The sequence below is a fragment of the Prionailurus bengalensis genome, chromosome C1 (genome assembly GCF_016509475.1).
Source record: "Prionailurus bengalensis isolate Pbe53 chromosome C1, Fcat_Pben_1.1_paternal_pri, whole genome shotgun sequence".
Classification (NCBI taxonomy): Eukaryota; Metazoa; Chordata; class Mammalia; order Carnivora; family Felidae; genus Prionailurus; species Prionailurus bengalensis.
In genome coordinates this window covers 80,182,024-80,201,718 of record NC_057345.1, presented here as the reverse complement: position 1 = coordinate 80,201,718, position 19,695 = coordinate 80,182,024, and the positions used below count along the sequence as shown (strand labels likewise).

The 19,695-nt window shown below is 44.7% G+C and overlaps 1 protein-coding gene, 1 long non-coding RNA gene and 1 pseudogene across 4 annotated transcripts in view; 2 read left to right on the top strand and 1 right to left on the bottom strand.

Moving 5' to 3' along the window:
* Positions 1-19,695, top strand: part of ABCA4 (ATP binding cassette subfamily A member 4) — a 131,702-nt gene that overhangs the window by 56,731 nt on the left and 55,276 nt on the right. For all 3 annotated transcript variants that reach the window (XM_043575610.1, XM_043575611.1, XM_043575609.1), the window contains 7 exons: positions 614-790; positions 2,764-2,986; positions 6,115-6,336; positions 8,212-8,416; positions 12,072-12,137; positions 15,008-15,097; positions 17,070-17,244. In XM_043575610.1, coding sequence (XP_043431545.1) covers positions 614-790; positions 2,764-2,986; positions 6,115-6,336; positions 8,212-8,416; positions 12,072-12,137; positions 15,008-15,097; positions 17,070-17,244 — 1,158 coding nt within the window. The remainder of the gene's footprint in view (positions 1-613; positions 791-2,763; positions 2,987-6,114; positions 6,337-8,211; positions 8,417-12,071; positions 12,138-15,007; positions 15,098-17,069; positions 17,245-19,695) is intronic.
* Positions 404-19,688, bottom strand: LOC122480794. The gene is made up of 4 exons (XR_006296660.1): positions 18,378-19,688; positions 14,087-14,146; positions 1,438-1,507; positions 404-683 (listed from the first exon to the last, which is right to left on the bottom strand). It is a non-coding gene; the product is annotated as an uncharacterized LOC122480794 (long non-coding RNA).
* LOC122480793 lies at positions 17,251-18,340 on the top strand (annotated as a pseudogene).

Sequence of the window (19,695 nt, the reverse complement as noted above, 5' to 3'; positions counted from 1 at the left end):
AAGGCCCTACATATCCCCAGGAATGTAAGGGCAAGGAGCATCTCCTCCTAGGGACAGGAGGGTTACTTGGAAAGGCACAGAAACACTTTGGCACCAGAGAACTAAGCTAACTAACTAGTTGGCCTGTTAGTTGGTGGGACCAGGAGAGCTCAGTTACCCTGTCATCACCAACACCCCCCCCCCCCAACCCCGCCAACTCAGCACGTCCCCAGCTGGCCTTTGTGCAGTGTGGAGATGGAAACCTCTAGGGATTGAATTATCTTCACATAGAGATTCTACAAATAAGGTTTCTCCAAAGTCACTGGGAAATTACATTTGAATACAGAGTGAGGGATTGAGACTGGACTGAGGCTAAAAATAAAATTAAGAGGAGATAAGATATTTCATAAAGCACAATGTAGGGTCCTTGAATGAAAGCAATTACAAGTCTTTTTGTGGCTGATATTTGTAACAGATTTAAACTGTGAATTAGAGAATAGAGTCAGATAGTTTGGAAATTTTTATGGGTGAGATTTCAAGAGAATGAGTTCCAAGTCCCCTTGTGCTTATGAAGCGTCAGCGAGCTGTCCATTTCCATTCATATCCTTTGTCCCTCCCGTTGGTTTCTTTGTAGGTACTGGGATTCTGGTCCCAGAGCCGATCCTGTGGAAGATTTCCGATACATCTGGGGAGGGTTTGCCTATCTGCAGGACATGATCGAACAGGGGATCACAAGGAGTCAGGCGCAGGTTGAAGTTCCAGTTGGAATCTATCTCCAGCAGATGCCTTATCCCTGCTTTGTGGATGACTCGTGAGTCACAGGCTCCCAATCTCCCTCCCAGACACACTAATCAGGTTGCTGGGGTGGGATGGGAGTACTCCTCAGGCTTCAGTCTCTTTGGAAAGAAACCCAGAGAGTGGGGCCGGCTTGAAGAGAATAGAGCTCTAACTGAGGAGCTGGCTTCTCCTAGACTCCAGGCAGGGCCAGATGGTCAAATGAAGTGGCAGGGAGAAAGGAGTTGGTGTTGTGGGTTGGAAAAGGGAAGGTGAAAATAAAAGCAAGGGAAGTGAGGTTGGGGAAGGGGACAAAGGCTTTTTAAATTTACACTACGTAGTATGTTTGGTATGTGGAAGAGTTCTGGTCAGAGTGTTTCCCCAATGATTGCCAAATCAGCAAATTGGGACTCTGCATTGCAAGTAGGTCTGGTTCCTAGGAGCCTCAGAATAATGCAGCTCCTTCCTTAATTAACATTCCCATGCTGCATGCTTAATGAGAATGTAGAGGAATGTGTTGGATGAGCTGGAACCCTCCCTTCCTGCCCACCCCTATCCCCACCCCCAGGACTGTACATTTGTTGGCCAAAGCAAGCTAAGCAAGTAGCCTATTATTTACTGAAGGTGTATTTGGGGGATGATAGAGGGACAAAGAGGAAGAGGACACTAGGAGGCCTCATTTACAATGGTGGATGGGGGCAGAAATGCTTCCAGGACAGCAGCAGAGACCTACAATTAGCTTAGGATTCAACTCCTAGAAAAGAAAAAAGAAAAAAACTAGCAAGTTCGCCATAGTGCACATTGTGTCTGTGGGGTTCAGAGAGGAGACAAACACACACAGCCTGAAAAAAGGAACAGTCAAATTGCTACCTGACAAGACAGTAAGATAAAGCCCAGTATGGGCACAGGAAATGCTCTCTCAGCACCCTAGTCCAATTGGTTCTCCTTCCTCAGCTCAACACAAGACTAAAGAGATAATGATGTCTGTTCTGTAGTCACTATGGTTTCGGATAATAGACGGAGATGGGATGTGGAGCCACGGGCAAAAGCGGGGTTCCACTTTTAGGATCAGAATGGGAGTGGCTGGCAGGGTAGTAGGGTACACAATGAGGAGGCAGTAGGGATTCTGGCCATTTAGAGTGGGAGAGCCCTCTGGTGGCAGGTTCCCAAAGTGCAGGCTTTATGAATTTTCTGGTTCTGTCCTTAGGGCCATCTTGAGAAAGAACCCTCCCATAGGAGGAATTGGGCCCTTCCTTTGACAACCAAGAGTTTTCAATAGATAATAGTCTGAAGGGCTTTCCTAGCACATCAAGCGCAGGCAAAATATGTGTAAAGTTCACAATAAAATAATTCCAGAATATCAAATCTATCCTGCTTGCTAGAATGAATATCCATGGAATTATTCCACTGGTACATGGCTGGTGGAGTTAGTGGCTATTGGATTACTGATTGATTTATTGATGGGTCATTTGCCTTCTGAAAGTGTTACACTGGTGGCACTGGTTTTTTTGTGCCTCTTCCTGCTTAATTGGGGTTTGATCCTCTGGGATATATAGTGCTAAGCTGCCTGACCTGTTTGGGGGGGCCCAGTTATTGATCTCACCACCAACACCAAGTCCCTTTGTTTGTGGTTCACCTTCTTGGACTTCAGTGTCAGCATGTATCTATTCCAGTCACAACTGCATCAACAGGTTTGTAGTTTTTTCCCACAAGAATTTACAAGGTCTGTACTGTGTAACATACATAGTACAATTTTATTTACACATACTACTTGTAGAGCATTCATCCGGGCTAACCAAAAAGCTACCATCTTGCTCTAAGGAAAAAGTAATTCTTTTGGGGCAAAGTGCAATGCAGTAAAAGATTCATGCCTTTTGAATGCCCAGTGGGGATTTTCTGCCTTTCCCTACATCTGGGCTTTGTTCTCAACACATTCATTTGACAAACATTTAGTCCACCTCTACCAGGTACAGGGCATTCTACTATTCTGCTTCTCTCCTCTTGCTTCAGTTTTATGATCATCCTGAACCGCTGTTTCCCTATCTTCATGGTGCTGGCCTGGATCTACTCTGTCTCCATGACTGTAAAGAGCATCGTCTTGGAGAAGGAGTTGCGACTGAAGGAGACCTTGAAAAATCAGGGTGTCTCCAATGCAGTGATTTGGTCTACCTGGTTCCTGGACAGCTTCTCTATCATGTCAATGAGCATCTTCCTTCTGACCACATTCATCATGGTAAGCCAGATGGAGAAGGTCCAGGAAATCTTGAATAGTTTTGTACTTCCCACCTTTCCTCCTATTAATGAACTCATGCCTACATCAGTCATCTGGCCAGCAAGGATAGCCTGATAAGTAGCTGCCCGCCCATTTTAGCCAAAGCGGCCATATGCAGCTGCCTGGTGATTTCAGCCAAGGTGGAAAATACTCAGATAAAATGTCCCCCCAAGGAACCTCTGTATCATCCTGTGTTCCCTGCTCCCACTTTCTGCCCAGTGTGCTACAGTCTGCATAGACTATCTAACCCCATTCCATGGACTATCTGGAGAAGCTGCTGTTAGGAGAGCCCAGCACAGAGTGATTGTATGTGCAAAGGGTTCTATCTTTGCAGACACAGAAGAAATGAGTACAAAGAATGTTTTCCTGGGATTACTGCCCTAGCCAGCAGCTGGAGTTGGAATGTGAAGAGCCTTTTCAGTGTATTAGGAGAGAAGACCTGGGCTGTTTCATTACCATCATGGTGACACCATTCATGGCTTGATCAGAGGACATTCTGGTGCCTGAACAGTCTCCAAGACCACTCTGTTTCGAAGGATGGAATTTAGAGTCTGTCCTTTCTCCATGGTAGGAGTATTTATAGCTGCAGACAGCACACATAGGTCCATCCTCTGCAAGCTTGCAGCTCCCTCACAGGCCAGACTTGGAAATAAAACAGTATTTCATAATATATTCTTATCCTTCATTTGCAGTTCCTCCACAGCAGATGATTTTCTGTACTTGTTAGATGATAACTTCATAAATTTGGGTAGTTTTTTAAAATGTTTATTAGATGGGATTTGGTATAAACTTCAAGCTTGGTGTTATCAAGCTTGTTCTGCCTCCCTAGCATTGTCATATTAAGCGCCCCTCTGCAGTAGGCAACATGTGTGCTGAACCATAGATTCTGGCTGTGTCCCATCCCGTGCTGGATCATACTGGTGTCAACCTGATCCAAGAATATTCCATCATATATCCTGTCCATCCAGCAGACATTCAGTTAAACCAAATCCTATCCCTTCTCTTTGCAGTAAAATGTACTAATTCTGAAGGGTTTTGTTTTCAGTGTTGCACTGAGATTCAGTGTGCTCTGTCACACTTAGTCAAACCCAGTGCTAGAGCCCTGTCAAAATTCTGATGTAGAGGTCATTCTGCTCAGGCAACCTCGCTTTAAATTGGTGGCTTTAAATGTGCAGAGTCCTGGAGCTCCACAAAGAGGAGGGGAGAAGCTAAGCTCCTTATCTTCCTCTAGTGGTCCCTTGTTCCTTCCCATCCTTCAGTCTGCTCCTTTTCCCATTTCCAAGGCATTTTGTGTCCTCAGAATTAAAGGAGTCAAAATGCATAAGCGTCAGACTTAGGCAAAATGGATAAACGCGTGTGTTTTCTTGCAATGTCTGAGAAGTGACATTGAGATCTGCCTTCCTAAGAATGGGCATTAAGACTTCAAAGCTTTTAGGACGTGAGGTAAAGAATGTTCACTAAGAGTTTCTTGCACAAAGAGGTTTCTCCTTGTGGGAACCAGAACATTGTTCCATTGATGACGGAAACAGAGCTTTCCACACCAGAATAGGATTCCTTAGGATGACGCTCCCATCTTTGCCTTGTTCTTCCTTCCCACCTCAACTCTGCAGGAAAGAATCTGGAAGCTGGACAATGGGGCGGGTTCCACTGTTATTCAGGCTATTAGGAACAAAGAAGAATAGTGGTCATTAGAGGAAGCTAAGGCCTGTAAGTCTGTTGGGTCAGCCAAGTAGCTGTCCCCTCTGCCTTGTCAGTGAGAGACTACACAGGTCTGGAAGTTTCTAGGACTTTGCTTTGAGCTGGGGTAAGAAACTGATTTTATTCTTCTGAAAATACCAGCAACCATCTTAAAGTTCTTCCAGCCATAGCCACATGTTCAGCCATGGACTTGCTTTTCCTGAGTTGTGTGATTAAGGAAAAGGACTGTGCTTTCCAGGTGATGTGGGGAGCTCTTTGACACACAAAATCAGGAGCTCTGAGTCCTGATTTTGACTTTCATTTAGAGTTCCTCAGAGTTTTGTTCTAGTTAGGCATAGCCCTCTTCCACCCTCCTTTGCCATTTGTTTTATTCTATTTTTTAATCTGTTCCGTTGTGCCTGGCAGGCACAAGAGTGTGAATGAGGGAGAATCAGTAGCAATAGCAGCTAAGTGGCGCATCTGTGTTCCACTCAGCTTCCACACACTCTCACATTGCTCATTGTATCTCTTTCCTATGAGGAATCTGGTGCTTCAGGGCACCACTACCACTTGATCAGAACCCATTCAAGAGATGAACCTATTTGTGCCTTTATGCTCCCGAGAAAAGGACAAGACAATCTACATGTATTTGGAGTTATGTGCAAAGTGTAAAATTCCTCATAGGAGGTCTATAGTAAAGGAGAACTAAGAAAGCCTAATAAGTGTGAACATCTCAGTTTTTCCTATAATGTGGTTGGGCAACAGCTCACTTACTGAAAATTGCTGATTTGGTCCTGATTTCTACATAGCCATTAGTTAATGTTAAAGATACTGAGAATTTGCCCACGGGTTCTATGAAATGTATTTGGATGATATTGTTGGAGGAGGACGATTAATCCACTTCCAAGTGATGTGGATTAATTACTGATATTTTTACCAGTGTGAGTAGTAAATCTCAGAATACACATGATTGAGTCAGCAGGTTAGGCCCCAAGCAAAACATTACAGCTTGTTGGGGGCTCTCCTATCTCCCTTTCTTGTCCCTCATCTCCTCAGTGTATCTTGGAGCTCTTGATGTTCTAAGATCTTACTCCCCTAGACTTCCTCCTCTAGACTTATTTCTCCCTTCCCATCAAAGATTTGCTTACTTAATACATAATAATTACTCATACTGATAGGCAGCCTAATGTGTTACCCTCCCAGGGAGAATGACACTCACAGGATTAAAGGAATTCAACACACTGAGTCTCAAATGTGGAAATTTAGGCACCAGTCAAAGATGGTGGAGAGACCACTCTGGAGCAGAGGGCTTCTGAAGGCCCAGAATCGCTGCACAGAGGTTGCCCCCTGAGAGGGATGGTGCCGTGGACATGGGTGGAAATTACTGACTCAGATGGCCTCTTTGGTTTCAGCATGGAAGGATCCTACATTACAGCAATCCATTCATCCTCTTCCTGTTCCTGTTGGCCTTCTCCACTGCTACGATCATGCAGTGCTTCCTGCTCAGCACCTTCTTCTCCAGGGCCAGCCTGGCAGCAGCCTGTAGTGGTGTCATCTACTTCACCCTCTACCTGCCACACATTCTCTGCTTCGCCTGGCAGGACCGAATGACGGCTGATCTGAAGATGGCTGTGGTGAGGGACCTTGGGCTTACTCCTAATATATGATACATTTTCTTTGAGGGGTCTGTAGTGGTCCTGGAAAACGGGCCTGCCCTTTGAGGGGATCCGCTTTGCCTTTTGGCTCAAAGGGAAGTAAGGTTTAAAGACACAGGGGCAAAAGTTGGAGCAGTCTTCACCCTGAGCTACCTAACCGTTCCTCTTTACCAAACCCGCCTGACGAGTCTGCCCTGGGAAGCAATCAAAAAACAGTTCAACTCATTGGTCCCTTTATGTGTCCACAAGAGGAGAAGAATGTGGACCATTTCACTCAGTTTTATTTTCAAATCATGTGAAAAGATCCAGAAGGGAGGGAGCTAGCCCCCTGTTAGGCCCAGAAAGATGTTTCCATTCTTTAAAAACTTTCGTTTTTCTCCGTAAAAACTTGAATCCGGGTAGCTTACAAGGGTCTTCATCATGGTATACCACTGTGCAGAAAGGGTACAGAAATGAGCCAGTTAAGAGCCAAGCCTTCTTGCCAGTAGAGGATTTTCTTGAAAGATAGACTTCTTAGTTCACAATTCCCAAACTAACAGTACTGCCTTTTTCTCTATCATTTTCAAACGGGCCATTTCCACCCTCTCATTAACCAGGCTCAAACAGTTTTCATGCTCTCTTGGGTGCACTGTTTTGTCTTTGAGAACTTCCCTCCATAGTTCTCTATGCAGTGGAGTCAAGAAAGGACTACCACCTGCTTCTTATTGAGGAAAGATCCAAGGTGTAAGTTGTCCTAATCAAACTCAAACTTATCTGGCTGTAGAGCTGCCAGGGCATCTGCCTTTTACTTCTCATGTTAAACAAGAAATTAATTGCTGCTATTTATAGTATCCAATTTTCTAAAATCATAATGGGCTAGTAGCAAGAAGTCCCTCTGACTCAGCCTGTGGGCAGAGCTGGGCTCTCTTGATATACTGAGTAGACATCAGTACTTTGAGGCCACCACTAGCTTCATGGGTGTATGGATCCACCAAGAAGCTATAGTTCTGGCAGCTGTGTGGACCAGGGCTGAGCTGATATTTTTACAATGGTTTTTGTGAACCTACAGCTGGAGAATCTCTTCCTTCAATAGACAGACAATTTGAACCCTACCCTGGGTCCTGCAAGCTACAGAGAGGCCTCTGAGCAGAGGAAATGAGAAGAGCCCATCCCTCTGTATGTGCTTGTGTGCTTTATGCCATGCAAGGGACCACCTGTGGGGATTTGGCTGTGGACCTTCCTCTTCAGCTTCCTTTTGGACACCACCTATTTAGTTGACTTGTTCTCTCTACAGAGAACCTAAGAAAATGATTGTCCCCAGTCTGGAGATGAGAAAAGGTGACATCAGTGTAATCTGAGGCTTTTCTGGCCTCACTGACAGACCTCAGGAAGTCATGGGACCATCATTTGCCTGGCCCCTAGACTGCCCTAGGACACCGATGACTTTGTGGACCTTTCTAATGGGATTCACACAGAGAAGCTCAAGTTATTCCCATTGTTCTGTCAAGAACTGTGTGATGTTAAGAAAGAGGTAGGAAGAAGGGGGAAAAGGTAGGAAGGTGAACATGAGGACCTCTGGTCCTTTGGTGTGTTGTGCTTTTATGGTATTTGTCTTTCCCGTGGCACAACTGTATTCCATTGAACAGGTGAGAGATGGCCCAGTGAGTATTGGGAAGGGGTCCCCAAGTCCTGAGAGGTATTTTCAGAATTTCCTTCCTGTGGAAAGACTGCCTTAACCCCTCCCTGGGGTATCCTTATACCTGGACACAACCTGGACACTCTTTTGGCCCTCCTTCCTAGCCTGAGGGCATCTGGCTGCTGTTGTGTTGAATAAAAGACCTCTGCTGATCTCCTGTGCCCTCTGCCTCACTGCAGAGCCTGCTGTCTCCTGTGGCATTTGGGTTTGGCACTGAGTACCTGGTACGCTTTGAGGAGCAAGGTCTGGGGCTGCAGTGGGGCAATATCGGGAATAGCCCCATGGAAGGGGATGAATTCAGCTTCCTGATGTCTATGAAGATGATGCTCCTTGATGCTGCTCTGTATGGACTGCTTGCCTGGTACCTCGACCAGGTTTTTCCAGGTAAGTGTCAACCTCTTGAGGGTAAAGGTACTGGTACTGGGTTCTTCAGATTCCCAGCCCTCTCCCATCTTTTCATCTGGTTTAAATCTCATCCTTCCTAAGTTCTTTCAATTTGGACTTTCATAGCCAGCATTTGAAACTTAAACTTAGGTCAAAAATCCATCAGTGAATGTTGGTGGCCCTACTTTAGAAATAGATCCAGAATCTGATCCCTTGTCACCACCTCTACCACTACCTTACCAGTCCAATCCTCCTTCCATGGTCATCGCCTACCAGTCTGTTCTCCATGCTGTATTCAGAGATCCTTTCAGAATCTGGGTCAGATAGTGTCAGCCTTCTGTTCAGATCCCTCCAGTGGTTTTTCCTCTTGCCCAGAGTAAAATCCAGTGTCCCAGCCCTGGCCTAGAAAGTGCTTCATTATCAGCCTCTAACTGTTTGCCCCATTTCGTGTCCTTCCCTTCTACCTCATGTTCTCTGTTCCAGCCACATCCGCCTCCTCACTGACTGTTCTTCAATACACTAAGTACATTTCCTCCTCAGGACCATTGCGCCTGCTGTTCTCACTGCCTGGAGCATGTTTCTACATCACCCTCCCTACATACCTGCAGGCTTGCTTCCTCACTTTTGTTCAGTCTTATGTTCAGATATCACCTCATCACTGGAGTCTTTCCAGATTGAAAATATCTAAATACCTATCCCTATATAAATAACATTCCTTTAGTGCTCCTGAATATCCCGCTTTATTTTTGAGACATCACTATCTGCCGTGATGTATCTTTATGTGTTTGTTTCTTGACTCTCTACCCTTAGTAGAATATGGGCCAATGAGAGTGGGCCCACAGTCTGTTTTGTTCAGTGTTTCAGGCTCAGTGCCACAAATAGTGCCTGACTTTTGGTGGACATTGAATGAATACCTGATTAATCTGCAGCATGGAAGAGCAACTCCTGAATCAAAACTGGGTGTTTGCACAGTTTTGTTTTGCTGTGTAGAAATCAGATTTTCCTTCAAATCAGCATTTCCTGGTAGCTAGAGAAGTCCAGCCTCCATTTGAGTGGGTTCCAAGTCAACCAACTGCCACCTAATGCTGTGGCAGCCATGACCAGGCTTTCAGTGCTCTGGCCAAGAGCAGGCAGGGTGAGTGAGGCTGGGCCCAGTCCCTGGGGAGGGATGAACTCACATTGTCTTGGGGCAGCCATTGTTGGCAGAAATACATAGGCAGCAACCCTGGAATAGGAGAAGGATTGCTAGGCTGAGCCAGAAGGCCTGGGTTTGGATCCTAGCCGTGTGACTATCTTAGTTTCCTAAGGCTGCCATAACAAAACATCACAAACTGGGTAGCTTAAAACAATTTTGTTTCTTTTTTTTCTTTTTGTCTCACAGTTCTGGAGACTAGAAGTAGAAAATCACGGTGTTGGCAGGGCCATGCTCCCCCTGAAATCTGCAGGGGAAGGAGCCTCCCCTGCCTCTTCCCCCTTCTGGTGGTTTTTCAACAATCTCTGTCTTCACGTGGCGTTCTCCCTCTGTGTGTCTGTCTTCACAGGGCCATCTTCTTATAAGGATACCAGTCATATTGGATTAGGGTTCTATCTAGTCCAATGTGACTTAATCTCAACTAAGCACATTAGCAGTAACTATTTCCAAACAGGGCCAGAGGTTAAGACTCTGGGGTCTTTTTTTTTCTGATACCAAATGTGTCATTTTTTCCCAGCATCAGCTATTTCTCTAATGCAACCAGGTGTCCAACAATACAATTGAATTCTAATAGTAACTACCCAGAATTAGCACAGACCCCACAAACAGATTCAGTCCTACAAGATTGTTCCCACTTCAGATACCAGCAGCAAATACAGTGCCCAAGCTACCGTACTTTTGTCCAACTGTACACAAATTCAGGTGTTCTCACAACCACCTCCCCAGTTCAATAATTCACTAAGAACAACTCACAGAATTCAGGAAAGTTGTCTATTTACAATTACAGCTTTATAATAAAGAATACAACTCAGGAACAGCCAAACGGGAGAGGTGCTTAAGTGGAGGTACGGGAGGGGTGGTGCATGGAGCCTCCATACCCTCTCTAGGTGCACTACCTTGAGAGCACCTTGATGTGCTCACCAACCCGGAAGCTCCCTGAATCTCCTTCAAAAGTTTCTATAACTCCATCTCCAGCCCCCTTCTCTACCAGGATGGAGGGTACGACGGAAAGTTTCTATCCTCTTTTCCCAGCCCTGGTCTTTCTGGCGACCAGCCCCCATCCTGAAGCTATCTAGGGCCTCTACCCTGAGTCACCTCATTAGCATAAACACAGATATGGTTGAGAAAGGGGCTTGTTATGAACAACAAAAGACATTCCTATGACTCAGGAAATTCTAAGGGGTTTACAAGCTCTGTGCTGGGAACTGGGGACAAAACCAACTATTTTGTATTCTACCATGGACCTCAAGGTATCTTTGGGGGTTGGGAGGGGGTGCAATTCAACCCATAATGGTGACTTTGAGCAATACACTTGACCTGCTTTGCCTCAGCTTTTCTATCTCACTGGGCCACTAGGAGATATAATCATTGAAAATTAGTTGGATTGAAAATGAAATCTGTCCATAATCCAAGGGCTTTATTTTAGCGGAGCTGAAACTTTAATTTGTCCAACAACTATTTACTGAGCAGCACCTATATGTTTGGCTTAACACTAGCATTTGGGCAAAGAGGGGTGGAAAAGACAAACCCAGACCTACGCTTGAAGGGCTGACATTCTAGTGGTCATGGAACATGGGATAATATTAAATAAACAAAGTATTCTTACAAAATTAACATTTTAAAGGGAGCAAAGCCTGCTAACAGAAGTGGAGAATTTGGGAGTCTTTTCCTTGAAATCCAGATGGATGCAATAGCATAGGATAGTTTAGATCAGTGGTATTAGAACCAGATTACCCATATTGGAATTCCTATACCTCTGTTTAATTATCTGTGACCTTGGGCAGAAGAATCAAACTCAGTGTGCCTCAGTTTCCTTATTCACAAGAATACCATTGCCTATCTCCTAGGATTGTTTCCAGGATTAAATTACTTAATGCAGGGGCACCTGGATGGCTCAGTCAGTTAACCTGATTTTGGTTCAGGTCATGACCTCAGGGTTTGTGACTTTGAGCCCCACATCAGGCTTTGAATTGACAGCGCAGAACTTGCTTAAGATTCTCTCTCTCCCTCTCTCTCTCTCTGCCCCCATCCGCTCTCTATCTCAAAATAAATAAATAAACTTAAAAAAATATATTTAATGCATGAAAAGTGCTTACAGTAATGCCCGACATGGAAAGAGCATCCAATAAATGTTAGTGACTATCATCATTACTATCATCTGGTGATTGTTGAGAAAGGGCATGATTAAATTCTTTAATAAAATGTTTTCTTGGAAAACTAATGTCAACCAAGATCATCAGTCTTAGTGTTGCTGGGTCCACCCAAAAAAGTGACCTTTTGAATTCAAACATGTTGGAAGGAATAGTCTTTGTGGGAGCCCCTGTAATGCTTATGAACTATAAATATCTATAGTTCTACTTTGAGATTCAGAGAAATAAATTCTAGATTTTATAGAACTGTGGTAATGCAGGACTCCTTTGGCTTTTTCCCTGTCATTTCAAATGATTTACCTGTCATTTTTAGGGAACTATGGAACCCCACTTCCTTGGTACTTCCTTCTGCAAGAGTCCTATTGGCTTGGTGGTGAAGGTGAGTTGTTTAAAATTTTTTGATAAAAATCTTAATGTTTGAAACTAACTCCTTTGGCTATGTCATGGATACACATAGGCTATAGAGGTGGCTCCTTCTGTCAAGTGTGTGATTCCTGATTAGTTAGCTACCTCCTGAGGGCTCTGCCACTGTGGTGCAGCATCATAGCCTCTAGGACCCACCTTTGGGAGTTGCTGGGCCAGGGTGAATGGCTGAGCATTGCTAAACCCTTGTGTCCTATACAGCTTGTGCCCAGCGGATTAAATTGCCTAGTAAAAAAAGGCCAAACCACTTTAGGGTGCAAATGACTTTTTCAACTCCTCAATTTAAAGCAGGGAGATCCAGGGGCGCCTGGGTGGCGCAGTCAGTTAAGCGTCCAACTTCAGCCAGGTCACCATCTCGCGGCCCGTGAGTTTGAGCCCCGCATCGGGCTCTGGGCTGATGGCTCAGAGCCTGGAGCCTGTTTCCGATTCTGTGTCTCCCTCTCTCTCTGCCCCTCCCCCGTTCATGCTCTGTCTCTCTCTGTCCCAAAAATAAATAAACGTTGAAAAAAAAAATTTTTAAAGCAGGGAGATCCATAGAATCATGAAGAAACCTTTGTACTGGTTATCTTTTGCCTCCCCTCCTGCTTTTTTATTCCTTTCCAAAATATAAATTAATGCATTGTCCCAAGGTAAAGGTACATCCAGAGGTTGGAGTGAAGCTATGATCTTCAAGACAAACACTCCCAGACTCTTCTCTAATACTCATCTTACTTATGGTTGGGGAAGAGGGGTAAGGGAGTATTTGCCCAGAATGCATCTTAGCTAAAATGTACCTCTCCTACTAAACAGGACAGGAAGCCCAGGGAGAGTTCTAGAAGTTGCATAGACTCTTTTGTGAGGTATGAGAAGGCAAGAAATTCCTGCCGTGATTACTGGGGACTTCCTTGGAGCTGGTAGTTTCTGGAAGCAAAAGAAATACTTTCCAATCTGTTCCTCACCTACCTGCACTTTATTTTATATTATTGGGTCTAGGCCAGGATTTATCCTTTAAGCACTAAGATAGATGTTTTCTGTAGGTGATTAGCCTGGGGCCTTTAAAAAAGGCTTGGGTGGTTTATTTTGTTTTGTTTTGTTTTTATGGTTCAAACAAATAGCACTTCAACAGCTCAGTATTTTTCTGTTATGTTGGTTTGTCTATCTTGTCTATAACTTTTAAATTTCAACCATAATAAAGTTATCCATTGTAAATGGGGTTTTTCAACACAGGAGCATATTCCTGAACATTTCTAATTTCAGTGAATATCAAAACTTGTGGGCATTTTTTTCCCTCTACAATTTCAGCAGATAATCTGTCTCTCAAAAAAAAAATTCTTAAGACAAATGTGCTCCTTCAAAAATGAATCACATGTATTTTTGCTAACAGCAGCCAAATATTTTTCACCTGCCTCACAGGCTAGACTGAAATAGATTCCTAACTGTCTCTAAAATCAGAAGAGAGCTGAGTTTTCCCACCTAATCCCCTCCTCTCACAGACAAAGAAATGGAGCTCAAGAGGTGTCTTGTCTAAGTCACTTTTGTCACTTGGGACAAAATCTGGAACTGGGACACACATTTCCTGGCAAGGAACTCACCCGCTGACTAAACTATGTAGAAGATCTCCCCCTGCTATGTTGTTGCATGTTAGTGCAGTAGGATAGCTAGTAAAGTGATCAAAGGAATTGTGGGTAGTCGATTTGAAAATCCCCCAGGAAGCAGAAATAGAAGTGCCAAAGGTAGCAGGTCCCTGACCACCAGGCCCATTATTTGCTCCTCCACCCACAGCTGCAGATCGAAGAGGGCGACCAGGAATGACAGAGGCCCTGGTTGGCTGCTGCATTAAAAAAACTCGCCCTGCCCACATCTGTGCTCCTGAGACCAGAGCCTTTAGATTCTTGGCGACAGTGGTTTCCTCCTGCCCCTGCTTACCTCTCTGGCTGGCTTGCTCTTCAGCTTGCTTCTCTTCCCCTTCCAGGATGTCCTGATGTCCTTTTAAATCAAATGCCAAATTTAAAAAAAAAAAAGAAAAAAAAAAAGAAAGCCTCTGTGTGTGTTTACACCACCTTCACAGTTTGTTATTGTTGTTGTTTTTAATGTTTATTCATTTTTGAGAGACAGAGACAGTGCAAGCAGGGGAGGGGCAGAGAGAGAAGGAGACACAGAATCTGAAGCAGGCTCTAGCCTCTGAGCTGTCAGCACAGAGTCTGACATGGAACTCGAACCCACGAGCCACAAGATCATGACCTGAACCAAAGTCGGACGCTTAACCAACTGAGCCACCCAAGTGCCCCAACGATTTGTATAAGCCTATACCTCAACCAGTCCTAACTCTGGTGTTGGTTCCAAAAGACTTGAATGCCCATAAAAATGCTTAGGTAAATTATTTTTCAAACTGTAATTTAAGCTGGCTACCCATCATATCACCTTGAATCGTCTTCTCTCAAGATTCATCATGACTTTAACATGTTTTTGATTGGAGCAGGAACTACTGTTGGTAAGGTAAAGAAAATTACCCCATTGCAAACTTGGTCCTGGTTTTGTGAATTTTTCTTAATTATAATTTCTGACATTGTGGGCCCCTGCTGGCATGTTAAGAGGATGAAGTGAAACACCTGTTACAAAATACACTCTGAGCTCAGCAAAGATTGACAGTCCAGCCAGCCAGCAATACCAGCCATTTTGAGAACTTTATAGTCCACAGGCCCCTGGGAATGCTGACTTGGCCTTCTGAGGGAACTGTTTTCCAGTTATGGTAGGAAACTCTGCAACTACTTCCTTCTCCCCTCCTTTTCCTGCCTTTACTGATTGTTAGCTCTCACCAGGAATAACAGTGGCTTCTGGTTGGTGCAGGCTGTTCAACCAGAGAAGAAAGGGCCCTGGAAAAGACGGAACCCATAACAGAGGAAATGGAGGATCCGGAACACCCAGAAGGGACCCATGGTAAAAACCTCCATTAGGGGCAGAGAACAGAAGCAAGGGAAAGGCTCAGACTACTGTAAAAAGCTAGAGCAAAACCCTTCATGCCTGGCGTGAAGTAAAACCCAGGATACTGACTCTGTGGTGACAAGGGTTAAAACCTGATAGCTCCTCAAGGGCCAAGCTGCACGTGTGTGGGATGAATGGTCCAGCCAGACATTAACGCATATTTCCTAGAGAAAGCAAATCCCAAGTATGTGGTGTGTTTGTGCCCTTGTTAGGCAATTCCCAAGTGAGTTGCACAAATGTGCTGACTTCCGAGGATTTAGCAAGAACAATAACTTGGGTCACTGGGACTTAAAGCGGATATGAGCTATAAGGAAAGACAAAAATAAATGCTTCTGTGCACAGGAGGAAGGAGTCTAGTGGAGCTGACTACACTTCATTCGTAGTTTACAAATCTAGAGGTCCATTCATTCAAACCATCAAAAGCCTTTCCTGACCGTGGAAGTTACCTAACAATTCCTGAGCTGATGAATTAGGTTTGCAACTATTCCCTGGCTTTGCCTTCTTTACCTTCTCTCTTAAACCAGTTCTGTACTTCTCCCCATGTTCTCCATTCCCTAAGCATGTACACTTCTCTGTTATGCTAAAATGCTCTTGCCATCCTCACCTTGGGGTCAGAGAAGCAACATGGCCTCTGGACTTTGCCTGCCACCGTGTGAGAAGGTCTGGCCTCTGGCCCTCTGGCCTACCCCAGGTGCTATTTCACAAAGCTGAAGTCAATGATGCACGGCTCATCAGAGAGCTGGTCTGCAGTCAATAGTGCCTCTGGGAAGGCCCTCCTCCCAGAGTGGAATTCTAAGGCCAAAATTGGGGGGCTGGGGCCTGGTCCACCTTATTTTTAAGAGACACCAGGAGGCACACATAGGAGAAGCATTGGGATGTTGTTTTGTAGGGGAGTCAATGCTCAGAACTACGATGTTAACAAATTAGGGGGTGCTATATAGGGTGAACTAAAGCAGAGAGTGACTGGAGGTTGGGAGAAGTGGACACCACATTAATGAGGGTCTGCACTGGGAGGGTGTCAGAGTGGATGAGTGGAGGGGCAGAGTTGGAGGGGCGGTGATGAAGAAGAGTGGAGTATACCCTGGGGCACCTGGTTGGCTCAGGTGGTTAAGCATCTGACTTTGGCTCAGGTCATGATCTCACAGTTTGTGAGTTCAGGCTCTGCATCAGGCTCTGTGCTGACATCTCACAGCCTGGAGCCTGCTTCAGATTCTGTGTCTCCCTCTCTGTCTGCCCCTCCCCAGCTCACACTCTCTGTCAAAAATAAACATAAAAAAAAAAAAGAGTGGAGTTTACCCAGTAACTGAGGATCTATGAAGTATGAGGAGCAAAAAAGCTGCTCTGTACAAAGTTAATGCAAAGGCCTGAGCCAAGATGACTAGGAAAGGGGCATTACAGGACCAGACATGGGAGAAGAGTCTGAAGGAAAGTTATGTTTTGGGAGGAAGATAAGGAGCCTGAGCTGCTACCAGAAGCCCATGAGGAAATGTCCCTACAGACTTGGAAATGGCAGCCTGGCCTGAAGATTGAGCTTAGGGACTAACTCTCCAAATAGACAGTGAGTGTGCTCTGGGTTCGAATCTCAGCTCTGCTGTTCATGAACTATGTGACCTTGATTGGATATTTGATGTCTCTGTGTCTTAGGTTTCCTCATCTATAAAAATGGGCATAATAACATCTACGCCCACAGAGCTGTTACAAGGGTAAAATGAGGTAATACATATAAAGTATTTGAAACAATGCCTGGCACATAGTAACTGCTCAATAAGTGTTAGGTACTATTATTACCATTGTTATTCTCTAGTAATCCGTACAAAGGCTATAACTAAGGCCATGGGGGAAAAAGACAGTGGCCTGAAGAAAGTACCTTGGGGAATGAATACATTAAGGCATTACACTAATATCATGTTCATTTTTTTCCTCCAAGACTCCTTCTTTGAACGAGAGCTTCCAGGCTTGGTTCCTGGGGTATGTGTGAAAAATCTGGTAAAGATTTTTGAGCCCTACAGCAGGCCAGCCGTGGACCGTCTTAACATTACCTTCTATGAGAACCAGATCACTGCGTTGCTTGGTCACAATGGAGCAGGGAAAACCACCACCTTGTAAGTTTTATGGGCAAAGAGCCTGGATTGCCATTCTATCCTGTCATTTCCGGCTCTCTTCTGCCTCATTAGCTACAGTTTACTCTTTCCCATTGTGTATTAGTGACAAAAATATACTACGTATTTGTGTCCCAAGTGCGTATAAAGCACACTGCAATATGTAAAGCTCACTCACATACGTTGTTTTATTTGATCCTCACAAGAAGTGGGAGAGGGAGGTAAAGTAAGTTTATTGCCCCTTATGTGTGCTGGGGAAGTGGACATCCAGAGAGTCAAAGTGACTTTCTAGGGTCACCAACTTGCAATGCTTCAGTGAGAGCAAGAGCTAGATCTTGTCAGTTGTCTCATCTATGACACTGTAAGACTGTCCTCCCACCCCCAACCTCTCCCGTGTCACTACCATCAATGATGGTGATAAAACTATGACCATCACCACCACATACCCCTGGTCTACAGAGAGTACTACTTATTTTCAAAGAGGATTCCTTTAGCTCTTCCCGCAAGCGGCCTGAGGTGATCTCTGAAAATGGTTCGCTCTTCACTTGACCTGGAAAACCCCACAAAATCATGCAAATCAAAAGGTTCAAATCTTCATGTTCACTTTAAGAACACAGGTGAAACTGCCCAGGCCATCAAGGGTATGCATATCTGAAAAGCCACCAAGTATCTGAAAATGTCACTTCGCAGAAGCAATGTGTGCTGTTCTGACGCTACAATGGTGGAGTTGGTAGGTGTGCTAAACAGTGGGGCAGGACACAGGGTCCGTGGCCCAAAAAGAAGTGCTGAATTTTTACTGCACATGCTTAAAAATGCAGAGAGTAATGCTGAACTTAAGGGTTTAGAAGTAGATTCTCTGGTCATTGAGCACATCCAGGTGAACAAAGCCCCCCAAGATACAGCATAGAACTTACAGGGCTCGTGGATGAACTCTCCCTGACACATTGAGATGATCCTCACTGAAAAAGAGCAGTGTTCCTAAACCATAAGAGGAAGTTCACAGAAGAAAAAGATACCATAGAAGAAACTGAAGAAACAAAAACTTATGGCCCAGGAGTAAATTCTACATAAAATAAACGCAAATAAAAGTAAAAACAGAGAAACAAAAACAAAACAAAGAGGATTCCTTTTCCTACCTGTAAGGGTTGGTGGTAGTTCTGGAGAAAATAAAAAGGGTGTAGTCTCTAGAGGGGCCTGTGGGGTAACCGGCTGGCAATTGAAGGTAAAGTTCAGGAAGATGCAAGCTCTGCATAGAAAAGTCAAAAAGTTCCCTTCACTTTTCTAAGGGACCAGAGCACCATCTGCTGAGAAGGAGACCATGGCTAGCTAAGGTTTCCCAAGGAGCGTCAGAGGCGGCCCTCGCAGGGGGCAGGGAAGCCACGTGACACACAGTCTTCAAGTCCTTTGACCTCTCACAGAGCCCCAGGAAGGAACAATGTAGTGTACACCCTACATTGGAATGTTCTCTGAGGGCGGTTCAGGGTGAATGGAATGTGGGGCTGATGCCATTATATTTGGTTCTGTTTCCCTCTAGTGGTTGATCAACAGAGATTTCAGCTTGTAAGTACAGGTCCAGATAACCTGAGATTGTATCTGAACTCAGGGACAGAGCTGGACCAGGCAGCCCTAAATCCAACTGATTTTTCTCCTTGTTAACTAATACGGGCAGAGAGCCCAGAGCGCCATCCAGGACCCCAAGGGTTCTCAAAGGCAAACACATGACTGCATCAACTACTGAAATGCAGCTTCCCCTGGGGGTTGAAACACAATGTTTAATAAAAATAGTAATAATACTTTCAAGTTTTGCTTTACGCTGGCATAGTTCTAAGTGTTTACAAGTATTAGCTCATTTAATCTTCATAACAAACCCATGAGGCAGGCATCATTATTTCTCATTTAACCAAAAAAGGGCCAATGTTGATATTGGGCTTCTTGTTTTGAATCCAGAAATAGTATTGTTGGTGGTAATTCCCCTGTCTTTCTTCAATTACTCAGTCAGCAAATACATATTGAATGCCTGGGCTCTCATTAAGACCCTGCCCTATGCTTTTGTGATAATAATATGAGGCACAGCATTGATCACACACTGCACACTTTAATTAAGCCTCCACATCACCAGGAGCGGTGATGGCTGAGCTGGAGAGGGATCTTTAGCTGTAAGTGAAGGTTCTGCAGCTGGGAACACCAGGAACCTATCAGTGCCTGCCTGGGGCACTAGGAAATAAGTAGAAGCAAAGATGACAGATGTGGTCATCCACAGTAGGGCTGGATGTACACACTGGTTCTAAAGCCTGTATGGGAAACTGTTGGTCCCCACAGCTAATAATGGTTTGGGTTCAATTGAGAGCCAGTGCAGGAATCAGTGTGAGAGTCATCACTGACCCTAGAGTGGGGGGCTGCCATCCCAAAGCAGTCCTAACGGCCATCTTTTCTGCCACTGACTCCTGTATTTGG